The sequence below is a fragment of the Pyrgilauda ruficollis genome, unplaced genomic scaffold (genome assembly GCF_017590135.1).
Source record: "Pyrgilauda ruficollis isolate IOZ18807 unplaced genomic scaffold, ASM1759013v1 scaffold210, whole genome shotgun sequence".
Taxonomy (NCBI): Eukaryota; Metazoa; Chordata; class Aves; order Passeriformes; family Passeridae; genus Pyrgilauda; species Pyrgilauda ruficollis.
In genome coordinates, this window is record NW_024520319.1 from 254,821 (window position 1) to 275,729 (window position 20,909).

Consider the following 20,909-nt stretch of genomic DNA (forward strand, 5'->3'; position numbering starts at 1 on the left):
AGGGGGGAATACATGGGTGGGACACAGAAAAGAAACCACAACATCTCCTTCCTTTAGGAATCTGGAGGTGAGATTGGAAGGGAAAGGTACAGTGAGTTTCCCCTGAAATGGTTTAACTTGTGGGGCTCTCACACAGTCAGAAAGAAGCAGCAAAGAAATGTGATTACAACCCATGATTTCCCAGCCCACCAGCATATAGGAAGTGGTAAGATTTTGTCTGTAAACATTAAAATAAGGTCCCTTTATAGAAAACAATCTTTCTGTCATTACAGAAAAAGCACTGCAATGCTACTGAAAACCAAAATGCTCAGAAGAGAACACTTGACACACTTCACTTAACTTACACCCTCACACAGGTAATAACTGAAGGATTCTAGGTCAAAAAAGCCATTAAATAAAATACATTTAGCAGTCCAATGTGCTCACCTTCCCATCGTAGCGTTTCACTATGAACTGGTCCAGGCCCAGGTCTGCAAGAGAAAAAAATACTTACAGAAAAGAAAGCTTTTATGGCACAGAATTAACTATTTCTTGTGTTTTCTGTTTGAGAGGACTGGAAAGTAAAATGCACAGTCTGAGTATAACGTGTGTAGAAAACAAAGATGGGAGGAAAATCTTATTTGGTTTTGTATATTTTGTACTTTGTATTTTGAACACAAAAAACCAACAAACTCATGGAATCAGAGAAGAAAACCTCCTTCTATAGCAGGGCCAGCAAGAGCTCAGCAATCAGCCCCTCTCAAGAGCCTGAAATACCCTTCCAAAGCAGATCCCTGCACTATTACCAGGCAAACATTTCACCTGTGACTCTTGGTACTTTTAGCAACACCTTTCAAATGGCATACAAATGGGAAAAAAAACACTTGTTCCCATAGTTAAATGGGATGTCCCCAAGCAAATCCAAAGTTTGTTCATATGTGAGTAAAAAATAAATAGATTTTAAAGGAGATAAGTTGCAGATGCATTTGTAAGAAGTGGATTTCTTTAGCTGGAATGGAGAAAGGAAGGGAGAGGGACTGTTTATATCAATAAAGTCTCTGATACCTTCCCAAAATGTTTATTTATGTTGAAGAGGGGACAAGAACATCCCAGCCTTAGCTAAGGCACAAAGCTCTCCTCTAACCCACAAAGCCCAGCAGGCTGCATCTAACACCAGTGACTGTACGTATAAGCAAGGTGACAAAAAAATCCAGGAAGATTAATTATCTGAGCTTTGCAATCCAAAGTCAGGAAGATGCATCCTGAGAAGAGATTAAGCAGAACTCAAGTTGAGCATTTCCAGTAAAACTCAGGAGAGGAGAGGCTGATTTTTGGCGCTCTGAGAAATAAAATCTTGTGGAGAGTGACGTCCCGTGCATCTTCTGCCACTGTTTATGGTAATTAGCACATTCTCGTTTCAATTTAAATTAGAAAATAAGATGGAAAAACCAAAATAAAGCCTTCCCCATGCCTGCTGCGTCACCTGCTTTTGAAAGAGGATAATGAAACCCTTCCTGCCTACTGGAAAGTTTCATGGTATTGTGCAGAAAATGGAATTATTCATTGCTCCAGGGTGACCCCCTTGCCCTTTGTGACCCAAAGCAGCTACAGCTCCTCTGGCACCAATTTCAGAGGTCAAGGCAATTGTCACAGGGCTTTCTGCACTTGTGAAAATTCCAGCCAGAAAGCACCTTCTCAATATTTCGTGGGCCAGATAACAATGCAAATTGCATATTCATACACTTTTTCAGACTTTAATCATCTGAATTTTGTCCTCTTCCAAGTTATGGATATAAATGCAGTAAGTATTAGTGCATTTAGAGGTAGGATTGGTCTGATAAATGTGATTATTTTATTACAGACACTTTATGTGGTCAGAGCTCACCCCGACCATCCATCTGGATGGTGACTTAAGCTGAGCTTATGTCCATGTGTCATAATAAAGTCATTTCTCAGGGACACCTCTTTTTCCCATGCCAGGAAATGCTGCTGAAAGACAAATCCCTGACAGCCTGACATTATACATGTATCATGGAAAGCCAGAAAAAGGACATGGGTTAAAAATAGCAAGTGAAAGTATGTCTTAATGGCACCTCCTGCAACTGGACACTGGGAAGTACAGAGGTTTCAATAGAGAGCCAAAATGAATGGATGATTGTGTAGAGAACAGCAAGAAAAATGAGCTGATAACTGTCATTTTCTATATATAAATACCATATGTTTCTAAATAATTATAATAACTATTCATGTAATAAATAAATATGGAAATAATGGCTCCTGGGCTGTCCCAGCAGTGGTGTGGGCACAGGCCCAGGGCAGGGACTGTCCCCTGGGCTGGCTCCCCTCAGGGACCTCCAGGGCTGTGTCCAGTTCTGGGTCCCCAATCCAGGAAGGACATGGAGGGGCTGGAGCATGGCCAGGGAAGGGAACGGAGCTGGGAAGGGGCTGGAGCCCCAGGAGGGGCTGAGGGAGCTGGAAAGTGGCTCAGCCTGGAGAAAAGGAGGCTCAGGGGGGACCTTGTGGCTCTGCACAACTCCTGCCAGGAGGGGACAGCCAGGGGGGGTCGGGCTGTGCTGCCAGGGAACAGGGACAGGACAAGGGGAAAGGGCCTCAGGCTGGGCCAGGGGAGCTTTGGATTGGATATTAGGAAAAATCCCTTCATCAAAAGGGTGGTCAAGCACTGGCCCAGCTGCCAGGGCAGTGGTGATGTCACCATCCCTGGAGGGATTTAAAAGCCATGTAGATGTGGCACTTGGGGACAGTTTAGTCTTGGCCTTGGCAGTGCTGGGCCAATGCTTGACCTCAATCTTAAAATCTTCTCCAACCCAGATGATTCCACAATCGTACTGCACACACAAGCACATTGGTTTCCACCAGTGTTTTACATGGTCACCCTCCCAGCCATGCACAACCATGTCCCCTCTCCTCTGCTGCATTAATTAAGCTGCACACTTAAATTCCTCTGTGAAATTCCTTTTACATTGGTCCTGAGAGAAGAAGCCAATTCAAAAGCTGAAAAGAGGCATTTATGTTCAATGCATCCACTTTTATTCTATAAATTGTCCTTTTCCCAGTACAGTTTTATTTTCACTTTTAAGGACTTAGCTGCCTGCTTTTCCACAAGCCTTTAAACCTGACAAAAGAAAACCAACAAAGAGGGTCTGTTACCTGATGCCTGGGGTCTTTCTTTAAATTAGATAAAAAGCCCCAAGATGCTGCAACAGGAATTGAGCATTTGTGTGGGCTGGTGAGCCAATGGGAACACTGCCTGGATGAGGACAATCCCAGCTGAACAAGGGAAGGGAAGAATGGCAGTTACTGCACCTCTGCTTTTCAAAAGGCACAGTGTTGTGTTATGTTAAAGCCACAGGATTGTCACTAAGTGCCATGCTCCCAAGACAAACAGCTCCTGGCTGGGCTATTGTTGCTGAGCTGCAGGAACACAGGCTAATAGGCATGTTGAACCAGGAAAAAAGAGCTTTTCCACCTTTCACTGAGGAGCAGGGGCTGAAAAAGCATTCTCCCAGAAGTGCTTGAAAGGATTTCCTCAAGAGAGGTAGCAATGAAATCCAGGAGTCATTTCAGGAAGATACCTGGCTGCCTCAAGCTTTCCCGGGACACACCCCATGGCCAGTCTGGATTGCAGTGAGCACCCAGAGCTTCACTCGTTGTTTCTCTTTAACAAACCCAGAGTTTCCACCATGATCTGCCCCAAAATATACTTATATTTACCTGAGACCCTGCACAACCACTCACCTTTCCCTACACATTCCCTTTTGCTCCTGCAGCCAAGGGCTCTCCACCAGCCACTCACTGCCAGCTGCAATGGTTTCCCAGCCAGCTTCCTTGGAATGTTTAACTACCACTGTTTATTGCTCCTACAAATTCTGATGCCACCTACCAGGAGCCCCAAATAAACAGCAGCACTGCCATAGAGTATCTAAGCACACAGCAGCACTAGAAATGTTATTTCAGAGCAGACTGACACCATTTACTCACCAATACCAGGAATATAGGCTGCTACTTTTATTCATGTGATGGTACTTTCACAGCACTCTAAAAATAAAAATGATTCAATATAAAGGAAAAATTACAGAACACTCACTACCTGCCATAATGGGGAAAAGGGGGTAGGACCATACTCCCTGCATTTACTTCTCTCATTTTGGGCTGGGGAGGACATTTTCATAGAGAAGGAATGAATTATGTTAAGGAAAAAACACAGAATAACTTGTTCTTGCTCTTGTTCAGCAATAGACAAATCTAAAATCAAATGCTTATTATATTCCTATTGATTAACAAAAACATACTTTGCATGGATTTTCTCAAAGCCAGCTAATTACCACACTTGATAAATATGCAGTCAATTACTAAGCTCTTCATGTTATCTTGCAAAAATAAATCCATAGGCAATAGGTTATAGACTACAGTTCTAAAAAACCTTTTAAAAACGAGCTTCCAGGAGAAGGGCAATTATATTACGCCAAGAACACAGTTGAGATCAATTAGAAACCACCATGATTTCCTCTGGGACACCAGCAGCTTCTCACTGACGGAAAAACCTTTTCAATTCCTTCCAACTCTTGATATTCTTGTCAGATTTTTCACATTATTTGGGTAACATTCACTCACGATCTGCTTTTTTCCCCCCACTACTTAATATATAACATAGACTCCTTTATTGCCAGCAGATGAATAAAAGGGCTAATTATGAAGACTGAAAAGCCTGCTAACTGTGCTTGTGATATGCCACATTATGGCAGCAGAAAATGCTGGAGCAAGCTTTCCCCTCCAGAGCTGTAATCCAGCTTCTGATTGTTGTATTCAGAGTATTTCCCCTCTGAATCTAAAATGGAATCTGCAAGCAAACAATGAGCTGCCTGAGACTTCTCAGGGGACAACAGCCTTGTGCTGGGGTTCAAGTCCAGGACTGTTTTGTTCCAGGAAGGAAGGATCAAGGGACTTGGTTCCCACCTATCTGCTCCTGCTCCAACAAGCCAGTCAGTCTCCCTGTGAGACATGCATTCCTAACAGAGCTGGTCAGCCACACCAACCTGGCACTGTATGGAAAGCTCTCCTTGATGTGACTTTCAGCACATAAGCTTACATGTAAATGCATTTCTTCCTCCTCCCTGGCTCTTTTCCTGGGGTCTCATACCAGGCATGACAGGCTCAAAGATGATTCTTACCCAGGCATTGTTTATTTCCCCAGAAAAAGAGCCTCACCTTGGTCAGGAGACAACCAGAGTTACCTCTCACATCCTTGCTCTGAAGAGCTCTTCAGCAGATGTACCAGGGAAGAATAGAGAGTGAGTTCCCAGAAGGACTGGAATCCCAGAATCTCTGGCTTCCTTCTAGGTCTTAAAAATCCCACTGACCACTTTGTGTAACTTCAGGGATCCGTACCAGCCCAGGGAGTTCTCCCCTCCTCATTAGATGAGTGCTTGTCTCAGCTCCTGGCTGATGGCTGTACAGGAGATCAGATCCACATTTCATAAACTTTAATCAAAATTACAAATAATCACTCCTGCATTGTACCATCCCAGAGGCCAGCTTGTGCTCAGCTCCACATGCAGTTCAGACATGGAAAACAAACCATTTCTAGCAGGAGAAGCAAGCTGCACACTCTGATGCAGCCACCAACAATCAGCTCTGTCCTCACAGCTCCTCTTCTGTCACCATTCCCTGCAGGGCCACAGCTGCTGCTTCTGCCTGACCTTCACAGCATCTTTGGGCTCTCTTGCACTCAAACAAAACAAACAACCCAACCAAAAAACCTTCCAAGAGTTCAGATATTTGAGTTGCTGCTCATTATGTGGTGAAGCTTGAAATGCATCTTTCCTCTGGCAGGAGTCTGGGATAACCAGTGAGGTTAACACAGGAATGGAAGAGCAGGATTGGTTTGGGACGAACCTGCCTTCATGACAGCATGCTGGCATGAGACAGAATAAGTATTTTTTACTTCTTTCAGTCCTTATTGAAAGGCCATAGGAAAGCTGAGCATGACACGGCTCCTTCTTAGTCCAGGATGCTCCAAAATACTCACTTTCCCCAGGAAAATGATCAGTGCAAAATGGACACAGATAAACTTGGGGAAATGGAGGGAATCCTTGCACTTCCCCCCAGAAACAGAGTATTTTCAGCTGGTTTGGGACCGGGGTTCCAAGGAAGCACCAGGCAGGAAACAGCCATCCCTTCCCATCCACTCTCGGAGCAAACTTAACCTCTCAGGTATGAGGGGACATAAGAGAAAAAAAAATAAATACAGGACTGCAAGGAGAAGAAATCACCACCCACGCTTCTCCTGGCACTTGAACTTTCCAGATACCACAGAAAGAATTTTTGTTTTTTAAAGCAGTTTTCCAGTTTAATGCCATTCTTTGGCTTCTTCTGACAAACCATTCCAAGCTCAGCGAGCTCGTGTCATTACTTAAGCACACTTTGCCTACTTGGGAATGCTGTGGCAGGAAGTTTGACTGAACCAGAGAAAGCAATCTACAGGAGCTGAGGAATTGGCATTCATTTTCCCCAAGCTAGCAAAACACAGGCCAGAATTAAGCTGACACTTTATTGACAATAAATCAAACTTTCCCCTACGTAATCCGTAAAAATGAATCAGGCACACAATACCCTCACAGTAGATGAGCACTTTAAAAATAAATACAACGGGGACTCAGCTGCCTCGTTACTCCAGATCACTTATACTCCTCAGTGTTTTCTCTCCATAAAACAGCAGAGACATTTACAAGAAGTTACTCCCTGAAATTATGACCTGCAGCTTGAGCACACTGAAGGATTACCTCCAAGAGGTTTCCCAGGAACACACCAGGCTACATCAGAACCCCAGGGAGGGCCTTGGGATGAAGGCAGGATGCTCCAGCCCCAGTGGAGGGCACACCCAAGTCGTGACTCAGGATGAAAGCAGCTCCAGCATTTCCCAACTAACCTGTAACCTAAATTATCCTATGAGTCAAAAGCACCAGCAGGGTGTGAAGTACAGAACTCATCTGGCCAGCAGGTAGCACTCTTTGCTTTCAATTTCTGGTCCGAAAACCAGACCTATCTTCCTTTTTATTTTTTACTACCAGCTTTAAAAACGTTTCAGAACAAGGTTATGGCTGGTTTGACTTTATTGCAGCAATAAGTGTTGTACTCTTCTACTGTTCATTATGTGTTAAAAAACCCCATTTACTGTGATTGTGATGATGTGCAGAGCTGGTAAGGAACAACCACCCTGGAGTAGCTCCATCTAGAAGCAAATATACAAAATTTCCCTAAGTGTTCCGAAGACAGATTTTTCAACTCAACAAAATCCAAGATGCCCACCTTCCTGCCCTGCTGATGGGCAGCCCAAGCTCAGCTTCCATCCCATTCCACTTGCTAAAAGCACCTAAGACCACTTTCTTCCCTTACAAGCTGCTGTGTGTCACTGACTGGCAGCATTTGCAGGAACCATGGCTTCATGGGGCCACTTCAACAGCCAGGATAGCAACGGGAATAAAATGGGAAGTGAGTAGCCAAGACTGATGAATTATTATTTCCCATTAGTCACCTCTGCTTGTCTCTGAGTGAGGTGTTTGCTCAGCATTCTTTCACCTATTTGCTGTACACACCCTAAAATGCACCAAGCACATGGAAGAACTAAAAGAAGAATCAGATGTGTTGAAATGTAACACAGGATGTTTTCAGTTTTAAGCTTCCAGGCAGATGCTACTGCTTTTCCAAGTACCAATTCAAAGAGTTTGAGATAGATAAGATGGTATAAGATAGTAACCTACAGTCATTAATTCACATGGAAACTACAGCCATTTCCAGGGAAAATGGGAATTTGGGATGGAAACCTAAATATCAATTCACCTACATCTACATGCTTTAAACACTAATGCCAGGATTATTTTTTCTTCCCTCCTGCACACACTTCACATTGTTATTTTCGAAGCACAAGGGTACACAGTATTTATTTAGCAGCTGTCATCTAAGACATCAAAACAGTCTCTCAATTTGGACATAAACCCCACACTCAAATATTTAACATTTGGGGGCTGAAGTTCTTCATTAATGCCTGCAGAGACAAGTGAAGTTTTAATTTGACAAAAGCCTGTTTCATTCTTTGAGATACAATGTAGGAGGCCAAGAAACATGAAACACCCCAAACATCAATCTCTAAAATGGAGACAAAATCAATCTCTAAATGGAGACCCCAAACATGAAATGGAGAAAAATCTCTAAAAATGCAGCCTCCTGCTACCCCACCAACACCAAATATTAAGGACAGTTTTCCAGACAAGAGCAAGTGTGTCTCTCCCACTTTTTGATTGCCAACCTCCCCCAGGTACCACAAGTGATGTGTTTGTCTGCAACCCACAGGGAATTTGAAGATGGCAGAGATGAGTCCTACCTTGACCGGCACCATCACATGGGGCTGCCTCAACCCCTTTGAAACCATTTAGGTTGGAAAAGACCTCTAAGATCATTGACTCCAGCCTTTATTGCTGATGTTTTCCTTGCCAAAGCAACCTCCTTTTGTAGGTTTAGGAAGTGCTTCAGTTAAAGGTGATATTTCCTTGTTAAATATAGGAGAAAGGCATCCCATCTGCCCTTCAGGGGCTCCCACCAGTCAGCTCCACTACACTGCAACAGCATTTTGGCAAACATGAAAGGACTCAGGCTAAATTTGGGCTTGGAGCAGGAGACCTTCAGGAGATGCTTCCCAGCCCTGGCAGTTAGAGCTGGGAAGTTCACAGAGCAGGTGAGCAGAGCCTGGGGAGTATCAGCTCCCCTGATCAGCACCCACCCAGCACTCACTCTCTGGCTGCTTCTCGTTGGGGGTGATGGATCTCACAAAGTCCTGCGGGGTCATGAACACCTCGGACTCGCCGTGCTCGTTGATGACCTTCAGCGTGGCAAAGTATCTGAAGATTTTGTCTGGTGTGGAGTAGGCTCTGATCCTGTTCTCATATTCCATCACCTGGAAATGAAATTCAGCCAGCATTAGATGTGCACTGTCCCTGCCCCACACTGACTCTCAGTCCTCAAAGAGATTTGCCTCAGGACAAGTTGCGTGCAGCAACACAACTCTGGACTCTTTTGGCATTATTCCTTTCAAAAACCCTTTCAACACCCAGGAAGATTGGACATATCAGCTGCTGATGTCCCAGGATTAAGAACAAAGACTAAAAATCTTTATTATGAATAAATTTAGACTCTTCATGCTGGCAGAAGAAAAACAAATGCACAAAATCCCTGAAGGTGCTTTAAAAACATGAGCATAAGAAAACTAACTGGCATCACATTTGTGAATCTAAATTGCCTAAAGCAGCCCAATATTTTAACCACAGTGTTGAAGGGTTTGATTTGTGATTAATATATGAGGTAAAAGAAAAGTCTTGGAAAGCTGGGAGAAACCTTTACTTTCAAGCAGAGTCTTGGAAAAAATCACTTGGAGCTGCAGCTGGTTGCTCAGTCACCCAAGCTCATTTTTTCCTCTTTTCTATCACACTGGCAGAATTCCCCAGAAACTCAGTCCTCCTCACCAATCTGCTTCTTCCTAACTCTGCCAGCAGTGATTTTTTTTTTTGGTACCTAGAATCAGTTTTCCCCCAAACAGCTGGAATTAATCAAAGACAAGAGACAGCTTTTCTAAACAAAATCCCAACACAAGGCCACAAGGGTGGAAAAAGGCACAGACACCTACACTTCATCATGTATTAGCACAGAAAACTTTCCTCCTTACTTCATCTTTTCAGTCCTGCATTATATGCTGTGTTTAACAGTCCATAATGTACTTGAAACCTGCAGCTGGCCAAGAGCCACAGGAGGAAAAAATCCCCACCGACGATGTGCTGCAAGAGAACAGGCAAGATCAAGGGTACTGCCAAGGCAGCTGTAAGACCATTCCTGGCTTTGGTCCTGCTTCAGCCTTGTCCTTAAATTCCTGAACAACTTCCTCAGCCTGATGTTTATCAGACAGAAAACACCCTCTAGTTTTTCTTACTTCTAGTATGAAAGAGAGCCAAATGTTTCACATCCCCCAAGCCAGGCCTTGGTAAAGCAAAGCCTCTCTCCTCTGTGTTTGTCCCAGATGACATTACCTAGAATGAAAATATCTAAAGCATTCTCCCCACTCCTCTCTGCATTGCCACAGCTCTTCCAGAATTCACATGTCCTTGCATCAACCACTACAGGCAGTTCCCTCCCTCCTGCAGGAGAAAGTTTTTTTTCCCCAGGCTCTTTGCACTTCTAATCAACAAACCTAATCCCACTTTTATTGCTTCAGTCCACAAGGTTCTGCACAGCTAAGGGCATTGGAATGAGGAAAATCGCTTTACTGCCAAGCTCCAAGTAAAAGATGACACCCACTTTTCCACCTCTTTCTGGCTTTGTCTACTGCTCCCACCTGGCAGGAGGCAGCTCCTTATGCCAAAGTGATCTTTTCACTTGTGGGTGCAGGTCATATCTCACTCCTGCCTGACCTGATCTCATGAATAACACCCCACCCAGCTTAATCAGCCATAAACAGCTCAGTATTTTACCTTCAAGGAAGACAAATAAAACAAGGACAGTATGAAATCCCAGACTGGAGCCAAGAGCAGACACCACAGAGCACAACCAGCTCCCTCCATCCATGGCAACCCTTCAACACAGCCTGCTTTCTAGCTAAAAAGACCTCATTAACCAAATATTCCAAGCCTGTGGAAAATTTTATTGCAAAGCACTATCAATTGCTTTCCCTCAACCCAGCTGGGCACAACTCAACAACCCCACTGCTGCACCTGAGACAGGAGCCCTGACATTCTGCCAGTAAAACCACGTTTCATTTTACCCCACTTGACTTAGTATCCACAATGGCTCTTCCCTCTCCATGTATTTTAAGCCCCTGCTAAGATGCTGCTCTCAGACTTCTTGCTTTCAGGTGCTTTTCTCTTAATGTTTAGAATATTTAGAGTATTACTACCACAGCAACAACAGCTTACTAACAACATGGGCTCAAAACCACATCTCCTGTCTCATCTTTCAGCACAGAAATGCAGTCTGGACCAAAAGAGTAGAATCTAAACTGCTTTTTAGCATCTCATAGGCTGCTTTCATCACAACTGAAATCTTACTTCTTCCCTACAAGGAGGGAACAAATGTAGCCACACTTCTTCCCTTTTGCCTGCAGCTGAACTCACAATTACATCATTCTTGGTAATGAGCTAATCAGCTGGCAAAAACTGACAAATGTTGCAGCCCATCCCTCTGACTGCAAGGCTGGGTGCAACACGAAGCCAGGTCAAGAAGGGAGCAGCCAAGAAGCTGCAAACGGGGAAAACCTCACTTATTTTGACTGGGTGCTGAACATCAAGTGGGTTCTAACAAGGGTGGCCTGACACAAACGTGGAGTTAAGGGCCCATGTATTTGGGTGCAGATAACCATTTGTGAGGGGTTTCTGCACTGCTTCAAAGCCACCTGGACTGGAAATCATGCCAGACAAGTGTCTCCTGACCTCTCACCTTTCCCTAGTACAAAGCAGTTCTTGATGCAAGGAAGACCAGGCAAAATTCTCATCCTGCCTCCAGAAATGCAGCCTCATGTAATCAGGCACCTTCAGAAAGATGATATGACCCAAAGGGAAAAATCCCTTTTTTGCATTTATTAGCAGAGCACATACTTGAGGAGAAGGACAAGTAAGTAATCCCTGTTGCTCTACAAGAGTGAAGGTGCTGCTGAGACTGTTAATGTTTATGCTAAGCCTCAGGTTAAAAAAAAAAAAACAACCTAAATCCTATGCTGACATGAAAATAAAGCTCTAAATTAACATCTCAAGGCACAGAGCATCACCAGGGCCTCCCTAACTATGCAGCAGCACACATTTTTACAGGGTAAATTAATTAGGACTCATTTTCTTCGTGCTTCCTCCTGTGACACACGCCCAAATGAAGGCTCAGCACGAGGAACATCCCAAGGCAAGATACCTGCAGGACCCAAACACTGCCAGTACATCTTGATAAGTCAGCCCTACTGCTGCATGAAAACACTTTTAGCAAGTTAATTAACACATCAGCCCGCCCCCATCCTGTATTACAGCTCATTAGCCTTCAAACTATATTGAGGCACTCAAGTAATTTTTTTCATTTTCTGCCCTACATAGCCAGGACCTACACACTGCACAGACACCTGCCTGGGAACCATCCACACACAATCCCAACACCTGAGAGTGCTTTATGTTTCACCTTCCCCCTCTCACTGGATCACTATCTAAAACAGCAATGTCAAACTCAATTTACTGCTTCACCACTAATCATCACCTTCATTAAAAGGAACATTAGGATAACAAACAAGTGTTAAACACTTCCAATTAGGCTTAATTTTTTCGCAAGGAAAATCCCACGCTATTTTCAATTAATTATGGGAAGAGCTGGGAAGAGTTTTTACCGTGGGTGGTGGTTTGTAGAAGAATCCCCAAGGTGCTGCACAATTAGGGGAGCAGCACATCCTGGGAGCAGCCCTGATTTTGAGTCAGGAGCAGGGCACACCTTCCCCTGTCATCTGAGCTGGCCACATTCAAAGGGCTCCCGGGGTGACTCACTGCAGAACTGCTGCTCAAACGGCAGGCACCTGGGACAACACCTGGCACATCCTGCATTTCAAGGAGCTTTTGCAACATTGGCATTCAGGCCACACAAGGTACATTCTGTCTGGAGGCTGCAGAGAAAAGGTTTGTGTTGGCACAAAGATGATGAGGTCTGTCCCCAGGGAAATCGCTGCTCCTGAGCTCCTGCTGTTGGAGAAGGCACACTGGGATGAGAAGGGATCCAGGCCACACACTATTCCCATCTTTTGGGCACACCTGGCTTGTGTCTTATTTGGAAATCATGGTCATATTCTTCCCTGCCTAGCTTGGGAAGGAAAGAGCTGGTCAACACAGGCACATCTCAAACAACCAGAACACTAGTTCCTGCATGTAAAAAACTTCCTCTGGCTTCCCCAGCCAGCAGCCACGTCAGACAAAAATCAATCTTTACACTCACTGTATTCAAAAGTGAGAGTGTAGGTGGAGGTGGACTGTGGTTTGATCTTTGTAACCTGCCTCCATCTGCTAACACTGGAAAAAACCAATAACCTGCTTTTCTTGAGTGGTACTGGCAAGAGCTGAAGTTGTCAGCGCACCTGACAGCCAGCTGCCATGAAAATTAGCAGCTTCCAAGAACGCACATTCCTGGACAATTCTGAATATCTCAGCACAGTATCTTACTACATCACTGAGCTGCCACCAACATGTCACAACAGGAGAGAGTCTGGAGCCCCAAATACCATGGGGCACTTGAAACCTCAAGTTGTGTAATCTTTTCTGACCAGGAACCAAAATGATTCAGCAGCTCTAAAGGAAACAGCTCTTAATTTTTCATGAGAAGCTGTTAAGCCACTATATATGACTACCCACAATTTAACAGCTAATGAGATGCACCCTCCAGAATACAGGCTTAAAAATAAATATCAGAAGCAAGTCATAACAAAATGGGAGTAGATGCTCTTCACAATTCCTTTCTCCTCTTTGGTGCTGCAAAGATATTACATCATCCAACGAAGCCCTATAAAACTGACATCCAGATGGGCTTAAAAAATAAAATACTGCTGTCTGCCATCTCCCAGTTAGAGGACTCTGTCAGATTAAATTACATATCCTTTAATAACAGTGGTTTCAGATAGCGCCAAGCTTGTCAGTTCTGAGGTGCCCAAAGCTCCTGGAACTCCCCAAGAGTGAAGAAAGGTCACAAGCCAACAATAGAGTTTATTACTCAAGTTTTCCTCCTCTTGAAAATGTGTTTGATCTGAAAATGAAATAGCCAGAAGCATCAAGAGAGTGCCAGGACTAACCAAGAAGAGGGACTGAGCCTGTATTTCAACAAGTACATTTGCACAGAATAATTAAATGAAGAATTAACGTACACCTTTCCTACAACCCTCCCTTCCACATTCTCCCTCTACTTCTTCCTACATGCACTGTGTATATTCACAGGCAAAAGGATGGACTCAGAGACACACACGCTGAATATCCCAGATGGTTTAAAGGCTTTGGCACCAATTCCCTGCTTTCTATGCACCATCCTCACAGCCATCAGTGCAGGAGCCTTGATTATCTTGGACACGTAAGTGGAGGTGGGAAAAGAGGTCTCCATTTCAGAGGATCAGTGTTCTGTGCTTTCCAAATACACAAATTTCAGCCTGCAAAAACTCATGGCAACATGCTGAGAAAGTAGGCTCCCAAAAGAGTGAGGTCCCTCAGAAAATCAAGACAGGTACAGGGCAAGTTTTCCCTCTTGCAAGATGCCCAGGTTTGGTACCTTGCGGTCCCTGAACCCGGAGCGCTTCTTCTTCTTCCCTTCCGGCGGCGCCTCCCCATCGCCCGCCGCCACTGCCCTCCTGCCCTCGCTGCTGCTGCTCTCCTCCTCCTCCTCGTGCTTCATCTTCTCCCCTGGCTCTGCCCTCGGGCCATGTCTGACAGAGTCTTCTGCATAGGCCCTGTACCAGGGAAAAGAAAACACCCGTTTAGGAAGTGACTGAGGGGTGCCACAAAACGGTCCTGCCAGGCTGCACCTGAGTGCAGCACTGGTTACAGTTCAGTGGGGAGGGCTGCAAAGCAAAAGCAAGAAGTGACCAATCCCCTTGGAATTCAGCGTGCTTTCCCCTGTTGTAATCAAATTTCCACCCCACATCAAAACCCAGACTAATGGCCACAGTAAGTTTTCCCAGTCCAAATCACTCAGTGAATTATGACACCCTCTCCCAAAAACTAGACATGCAAGAAACACGGTGAGAAAGGCATATCATACCTCCTCTAGCACTAAATTCCACCTCTGCTTCCCCAAAAAGATGTATTAAGTGACAGAAATGTGTTTTACCATCAGCAGTGCAGGATTCAGGATGAACAACCTTTTTGTTTCAGCTCAGCTGATTTATTTTCTATCTCCAGTAGCTGACAAGCTGTTTTATCCCCTTCTTCCACCAATGACTCTTCTAAACACCAGTGCTGCAGGATTTGTGACAACAAAACTGGAGTTGTTTGTCCTCAAGGTGCAAATAAAACTCTGGCAGAGCCCAGGGCTCCTTTCCCCTTGCTGTTCAAATACAAAGATCTTCAGTCAACTCTGTTCACAGACCAAGACTCAACACTTCAAATCACTCGGAATCAGGAGCAATTTGCAGAACTGCAACTGGCAATGGGATGATTAAATAAAAAGCAGGATAAATCCCTAAGCCAAACAATGCTCTGGCTTTCCCATGCTTTACTTGTAAAGCAGTTTAGAATCAGACAGAGCTCAGACCACATTAACATCAGTGAAATGGTAATCTCTGAGGATCCCTTAACATGTCGCAAGCAACAAAGTCAACAGACTGACAAAATTATTTCTCTTTCTAAAGGACTCAAACAGCTCAGGGAAACATCCCAGCCTGCCCATACTTTAAGTAAATCTGCCTTTACTTTGCATTCCTGGGGATTTATTTTGGACTAATCACAGGGTATGGAGCTTACACACAGGTGCTGCTCCTTGGCCACTTTGGTACAGCCTGGAGCTATGAATGTGGTCATTTACAGCTGTGTGAGTTTGTTTTAAAAGGGCTGCCTTGGGAGAGAAACAAAAACAAACCAAGATTTTTGAAGTCTCCCAAGCTCTAAACAAAAGGCTACACATACTTCATCCTACCAGTTTCCTGGAAAACACAGATGTGCTATGTTATACTAACAGAAGAGAGTCTGTGTCTGTCTCCCCAGGAATCACAGAATCATGGAGTGGTTTGGGTTGGAAGGGGCCTTAAAGATCCTCTCATTCCAACCCCCTGCCATGGGCAGGGGCACCTTCCACAGCTTGCAGCAATCTCAGCACATCAGCTTCCAAGAAGGAGAAATGAGAGTAAGTGATCCATCAATTAAATTAAATGGTACCAAAATAAAAGACAACTCTCTCCTTATCAGCATCCAATAATTCACTGACAGCACAGTACAAGACAGATGGGAATGGGCTAAAGAACTGCAAACGTCCACAGTACTGGTGGGAAGAAGACACTTCATCATTTATGGAATGGTTTGGGTTGGAAGGGACCAGCTCAGACAGGGATTCAGAGGTTTCTAGTCCACAGTGGGACAGAACACAGCTCCTTTACAGGGGTCTGATGTAATAAAATACACAAGTGTTCAGTGAAGAGCAGTATTAATCCTGCCTTTTCATATTAAAATGGAGTTTTACACACCTCCTGTTCTGAAAAGACCCCGAGTCTCAATTTGCCAGTATGTATTTGTGAGTCTTACAGCAAAGCACCACCTTTATGGTCTCCACTGAACCAAACTTTAAGAGACAGGATCCAAACCTGGGTCCTCCACAAGTATCTTAAGGCAGGGAAACTCTTTCCCAGAACAGTCCTGCAGCTGATCTCTCTTGGAGAGCATGAAGTCCATGCTGGCACCTGTCCTGAAGCCTTTCCTGAAAGTTTAATCAGCACTGGCACACCCTTGAGGAGCTGTGGGTTTGGCTGAAAAATGCAGCTGCCAGCTGAGGCTACACCAGCAGCACTGACATGGAAAGCCCTTGTGCAGGCAAGACACCCATCTTTAGTAGCTCTGAGGGAACCTCTTGGGAAAAGGGACAGAAAAGCAATAGGATCAATTGCTTATCTCCACAACTAAGGTGTTCCATAGGAAACATGCTGGAGAATAGCTGTATCAGGAAAGATTTGCTCCTGTAATGTTTGACTGACAGCTAGCAGACCAGGGAAGGGATAGATGAAATTGAAAAATCAAACTTTTTCAGCACATCCCACGCATTCCTTCAATCCATCAGGCTGTCAAATCAGTTGCTCCAGCGATACAGACGGAGGCTGTTTGAATACAGTCAGCTTTTTCCTCCCTCTGGTTTATCCAGGTAATTAACTCTGCTCCACAGTCAGATCAGCATCCAGGAAAAGGAGCTGAGGAGAAAGGCAGAGTCTGTAGGTTACTCCTCAAGCAAGGTTTTAACAGCTATTCCTGAATTAACCACTGAAGGAGCAGCTCTCTATGTGCACCTTCTCTGTGTATTTTACCACCCTCTGCTGAAATCCTTGGCTTCCAACAACTGCAACCTCCATACCTAGATCACATAAAAAAAAATCTTTCAGTGCAGATGTCAGAGTATGGCTGGAGAAAAAGAAAGCTCATAGCTCCAGAAATATCCACCCTGCTGGAATTCCCTCAGCAAGTGAAGACTCTCTCTTCTCCTCCCCTGTTTGATGAGGCTGACTTTCCAATGAAATTCCTGGTGCTGCAGCTTCTGCACAAAAAAGGAAATGAAAATACAAAGCCTCCCTTCACTGTGTGCCAAGATCAGCCACCAGCCTTTCCCCACAGAGTGTGCCTGCCCTGGATGCTGAACCCTACTGCCATGCTTCAACCATTCTGATCTCTTCAGACTTTTTTTCCCTCCAGTGAACTGAATTTGAATAAAAGACGACTTCCCACCCACTTAGCAATATCTCCTTTGAATCCTTGGAGAAAGCCAACAATCAAGTGTAAGATTAGATTCCTCATCTTCCCCCAAAACACTGAGCTACCAGAGGCCTGCAATGATACATTCTCTCTTGGGGAATCATTCTTTAAGACAGACAAACATGCAACCATAGGATATACATGCAGGAAGGATGCTGGGACTCACACTGGGCATTGGCACAACACTCCAAGTTGCAGGTCTTCCAATGAGTCACAACCCCTCACTTGAAAGTATTTTTCTTCTTTGAATGACAGAAGCAGAACAGCACGAAAAAAATCACAAAACTTTGTGCCAGAGATAACAGTGGTCAGTTATTCTAATCCTGAAGGCAGCAGCAAAGTATTCAGCTATCAGCTGTTGCTCAGTCTCAGAAGGAAATGTAAGAGATGGACACTCAGGAGTCAGCAAAGATGCTGTCAGCAAACCAGAGGCAGGAGGGAGGAATCCTGCCTGACACACGTGTTCCTCAGCTGACTAAGAGTTGCCATTCTCCCTGTATGTAAACATCTGGGGACATCCCAGTGAGGTTTAAAAGCCACTTAAGACTTCAGGGCTTTCATGCTGTAATGCAAAAGCAAGTCAGGACACGACTTTCATAAAAACAGGCAACCTCCAGGGATCAGGAGAACTTTCAGCAAGGAGCTCTGGCTCATGCTCAGCTCAACCATATTCAGCACCTAAATTAGTTACCTGAAACTTTAATAAGGAATTCACCGGAGAGGATGAAGAGCCACAACCCAGTTTTTCAGGGTGTTGCCACACTCACAGGGCTCTTTACTACTTTGCTTCCCACCTCATGTCTCACATACACCAACATAAATTGGCACAATGAATTTGTGGCAAGAACTTCACAAAGGCAGTCACCCTAATGCTGTGGTGTCCTGACATTACCCCAATATCACTGTGAGCTATAAATCAGGTATTTCTTAATCTAGAAGATGCTGCTTTCGTTTGTAAACAGAGCTCACCACAGTGGGGTAAGGGCTGTGACCCCAGGATCTGATCCTTTCCTTCCCCAATGTTCATGGAAAAAAGCCCCCAGTACTCAGCCAAAAGCCACTGGAGAGAACACAATGTTCTTTCAAGACACCATTCCCAGACCAATGTGTCTTGAAGTCTTAGGAAAAAATCCTCAGCACAGCAATCCCAAGCAGAGTCTCTAGAGTGTGTCACCTCTCACAAAGAATTTAAAAAAGCATAGAATCACAAAATGGTTTGGGTTGGAAGGGACCTTAAAGATCAGCTCGCTCCATCCCCCCAAGATGTAAATGCATGAGAACTCTAAAAATAAACTCACATGAATAATACCTCCAATTTTTCATCTTTTCTCCCATACATTAGGTTAAGTTGTACCTGACAGATCTATAGCTATAAAACAGGTTTCTCCCCTCTTGACTATGATTTATGTGGTTTCCTTTGTTTTACTACAAGAGAGATTTTTGAAGTCTCTGTTTCAGCTGGCATAAGATATTTCCAGCAATTCTCCCATTAAAAATGAATTCTAACAAATTACTCTAAAGCCCCTGGGACATTGGTGCAAAAAATCAGTGCACTCTTAAACAGAGTTACAGAATCCCAAAACAGTTTGATTTGGAAGGAACCTTAAAGCTCCTCCAGTGCCACCCCCTGCCATGGGCAGGGACACCTCCCACTAGCCCAGACTGCTCCAAGCCCTGTCCAGCCTGGCCTTGGACACTTCCAGGCAGCCGCAGCTTCTCTGGGCACCCTGTGCCAGGGCCACCCCACCCCCAAAGAGAGCAATTCTTTCCCAATAGCCAAACTGATCCTGTCCTCTGGCAGTGGGAAGCCATTCCCTGTGTTCTGTCACTGCAGACCCTTGTCCCCAGCTCTCCTAGAGCCCTGTTAGGCACTGGAAAGGGCTCCAAGTTCCCCATCCCAATCTGCAGGTGAGCTCCCCCAGCCTGGCTCTGGAGCAGAGGGGCTCCAGCCCTGGGAGCAGCTCCATGGCCTCTCCTGGACTGGTTCCAACAAGGTCCATGTCTGAGGCAGCAATTTCCAGAGCAACACAGGTGTCTTCCCTTATACTTACCACTAATTTATTCACAGGATAAGAAAAATATCATTAACTAAGAATTTTCAGTGTGTCAGGAAGAGCACTGGTAAGACTCTGCTTACAGAGGTCACTCTGTGCCCCCAAAGGTACCTTTGCTCCCTTACTTCACTCCATGTTAGACTGATTAACAAGCTTCAGCACCAAAATGCCAATTTAAGTGCTTTCAGAGGCCCACAGATTCAGCCAAAAAGGGTGGTGACAAGAAGAACAGATCTACAGCCATTTCAAATGGATATCTGGAAAAAGAAAGTACAAGTTTTACACCAGGATCAGTAACAGAATATTTTTTACAAATATTTTACAAACTGGGAGGTTTAATACTTCTCATATATTAATGCCTCCTTCAGAGTAGCCAATGACTGCACCAAGATTAATTTCAATTAATTCAGTTCATTATGCCAATGCCCAGACACTTAATTGCTTCTCTTGCCAGCTGGAAATCCTCAGAGTTTAAGTTATTGCTGAGAAAGGGTAAACTTCATTAGTCTTCTAAGCTCAGCTATTTGCACTGCTCAAGTACTCCTTGCCACAGGAAAACTGAGCAGCATGAGCTACTCCTGTTGTATAAAAATTTAAAGGAGATACATTCCCCAAAAGCAGGCAGCAGGACTTCCCAGAGGGCAGGGAAGGCAACAAGACCAACACTTACCTGCAATGGACCAAAGAAAGAGCCCACCAACCCACCTCCCATCTTAGGAAGACACAATTAAGTCTACCTTGCATCATACAACCACAGGATTTTTCCATATTTATCTTTTCCTTGATTTCTTCTCTACCTTTGTGTGAGCTTCCTTACCCCAGCACTTGCTTCTGCTGCTACTCAGAGCACACCCTACAGAATCCACCTGAAATACACTGGTTTGAGACTGCACCTGCAAATTCCTTTCTTCACACCATCATCTTCTACTTATCTAGCCCAAGAAACTTAAAATTTCCAACTGCTTCTTGATCTGGCTTGTTACATCTTCAGTGCCTTAACGTAAAGAAATATTTACATATTTATGTCTTAGAACTAATTCTTACTGCTACTTCCTGTACTAACTCAGGACACACTTGCCTGAGTAACTGAGGATGTCATTACAAACATTTTCTATTCACCTACTCTCAAACTCTACTGATCACCTAATATCCATTGTCAGAAAGACAAAGGAAACTTAAATTTCATCCCTTATTTCTTTAAACAAGGCTAAAATGCCCACTTGAAAGTCCATTTGAAACTTCCACAGATGCCAGTATGAAGAATTTTCTACATCAAACATATCAGTTTTGTTCCTTGTTTTATTCAGCAGCTTTATGCCAAGTAATTATATTAATATTGTAAGCTTGGGTGCACTTTTATTTTACAGTTGCTGAT

General features: G+C 44.3%; 1 protein-coding gene across 7 annotated transcripts in view; it reads right to left on the reverse strand.

Moving 5' to 3' along the window:
- Window positions 1–20,909, reverse strand: part of MICU1 (mitochondrial calcium uptake 1) — an 87,259-nt gene that overhangs the window by 53,844 nt on the left and 12,506 nt on the right. For all 7 annotated transcript variants that reach the window (XM_041468097.1, XM_041468095.1, XM_041468096.1 and 4 more), the window contains exons 4-6: window positions 14,305–14,482; window positions 8,785–8,947; window positions 427–470 (exon numbers count right to left, since the gene is read on the reverse strand). In XM_041468097.1, the coding sequence (XP_041324031.1) occupies window positions 427–470; window positions 8,785–8,947; window positions 14,305–14,482 (385 nt within the window). The remainder of the gene's footprint in view (window positions 1–426; window positions 471–8,784; window positions 8,948–14,304; window positions 14,483–20,909) is intronic.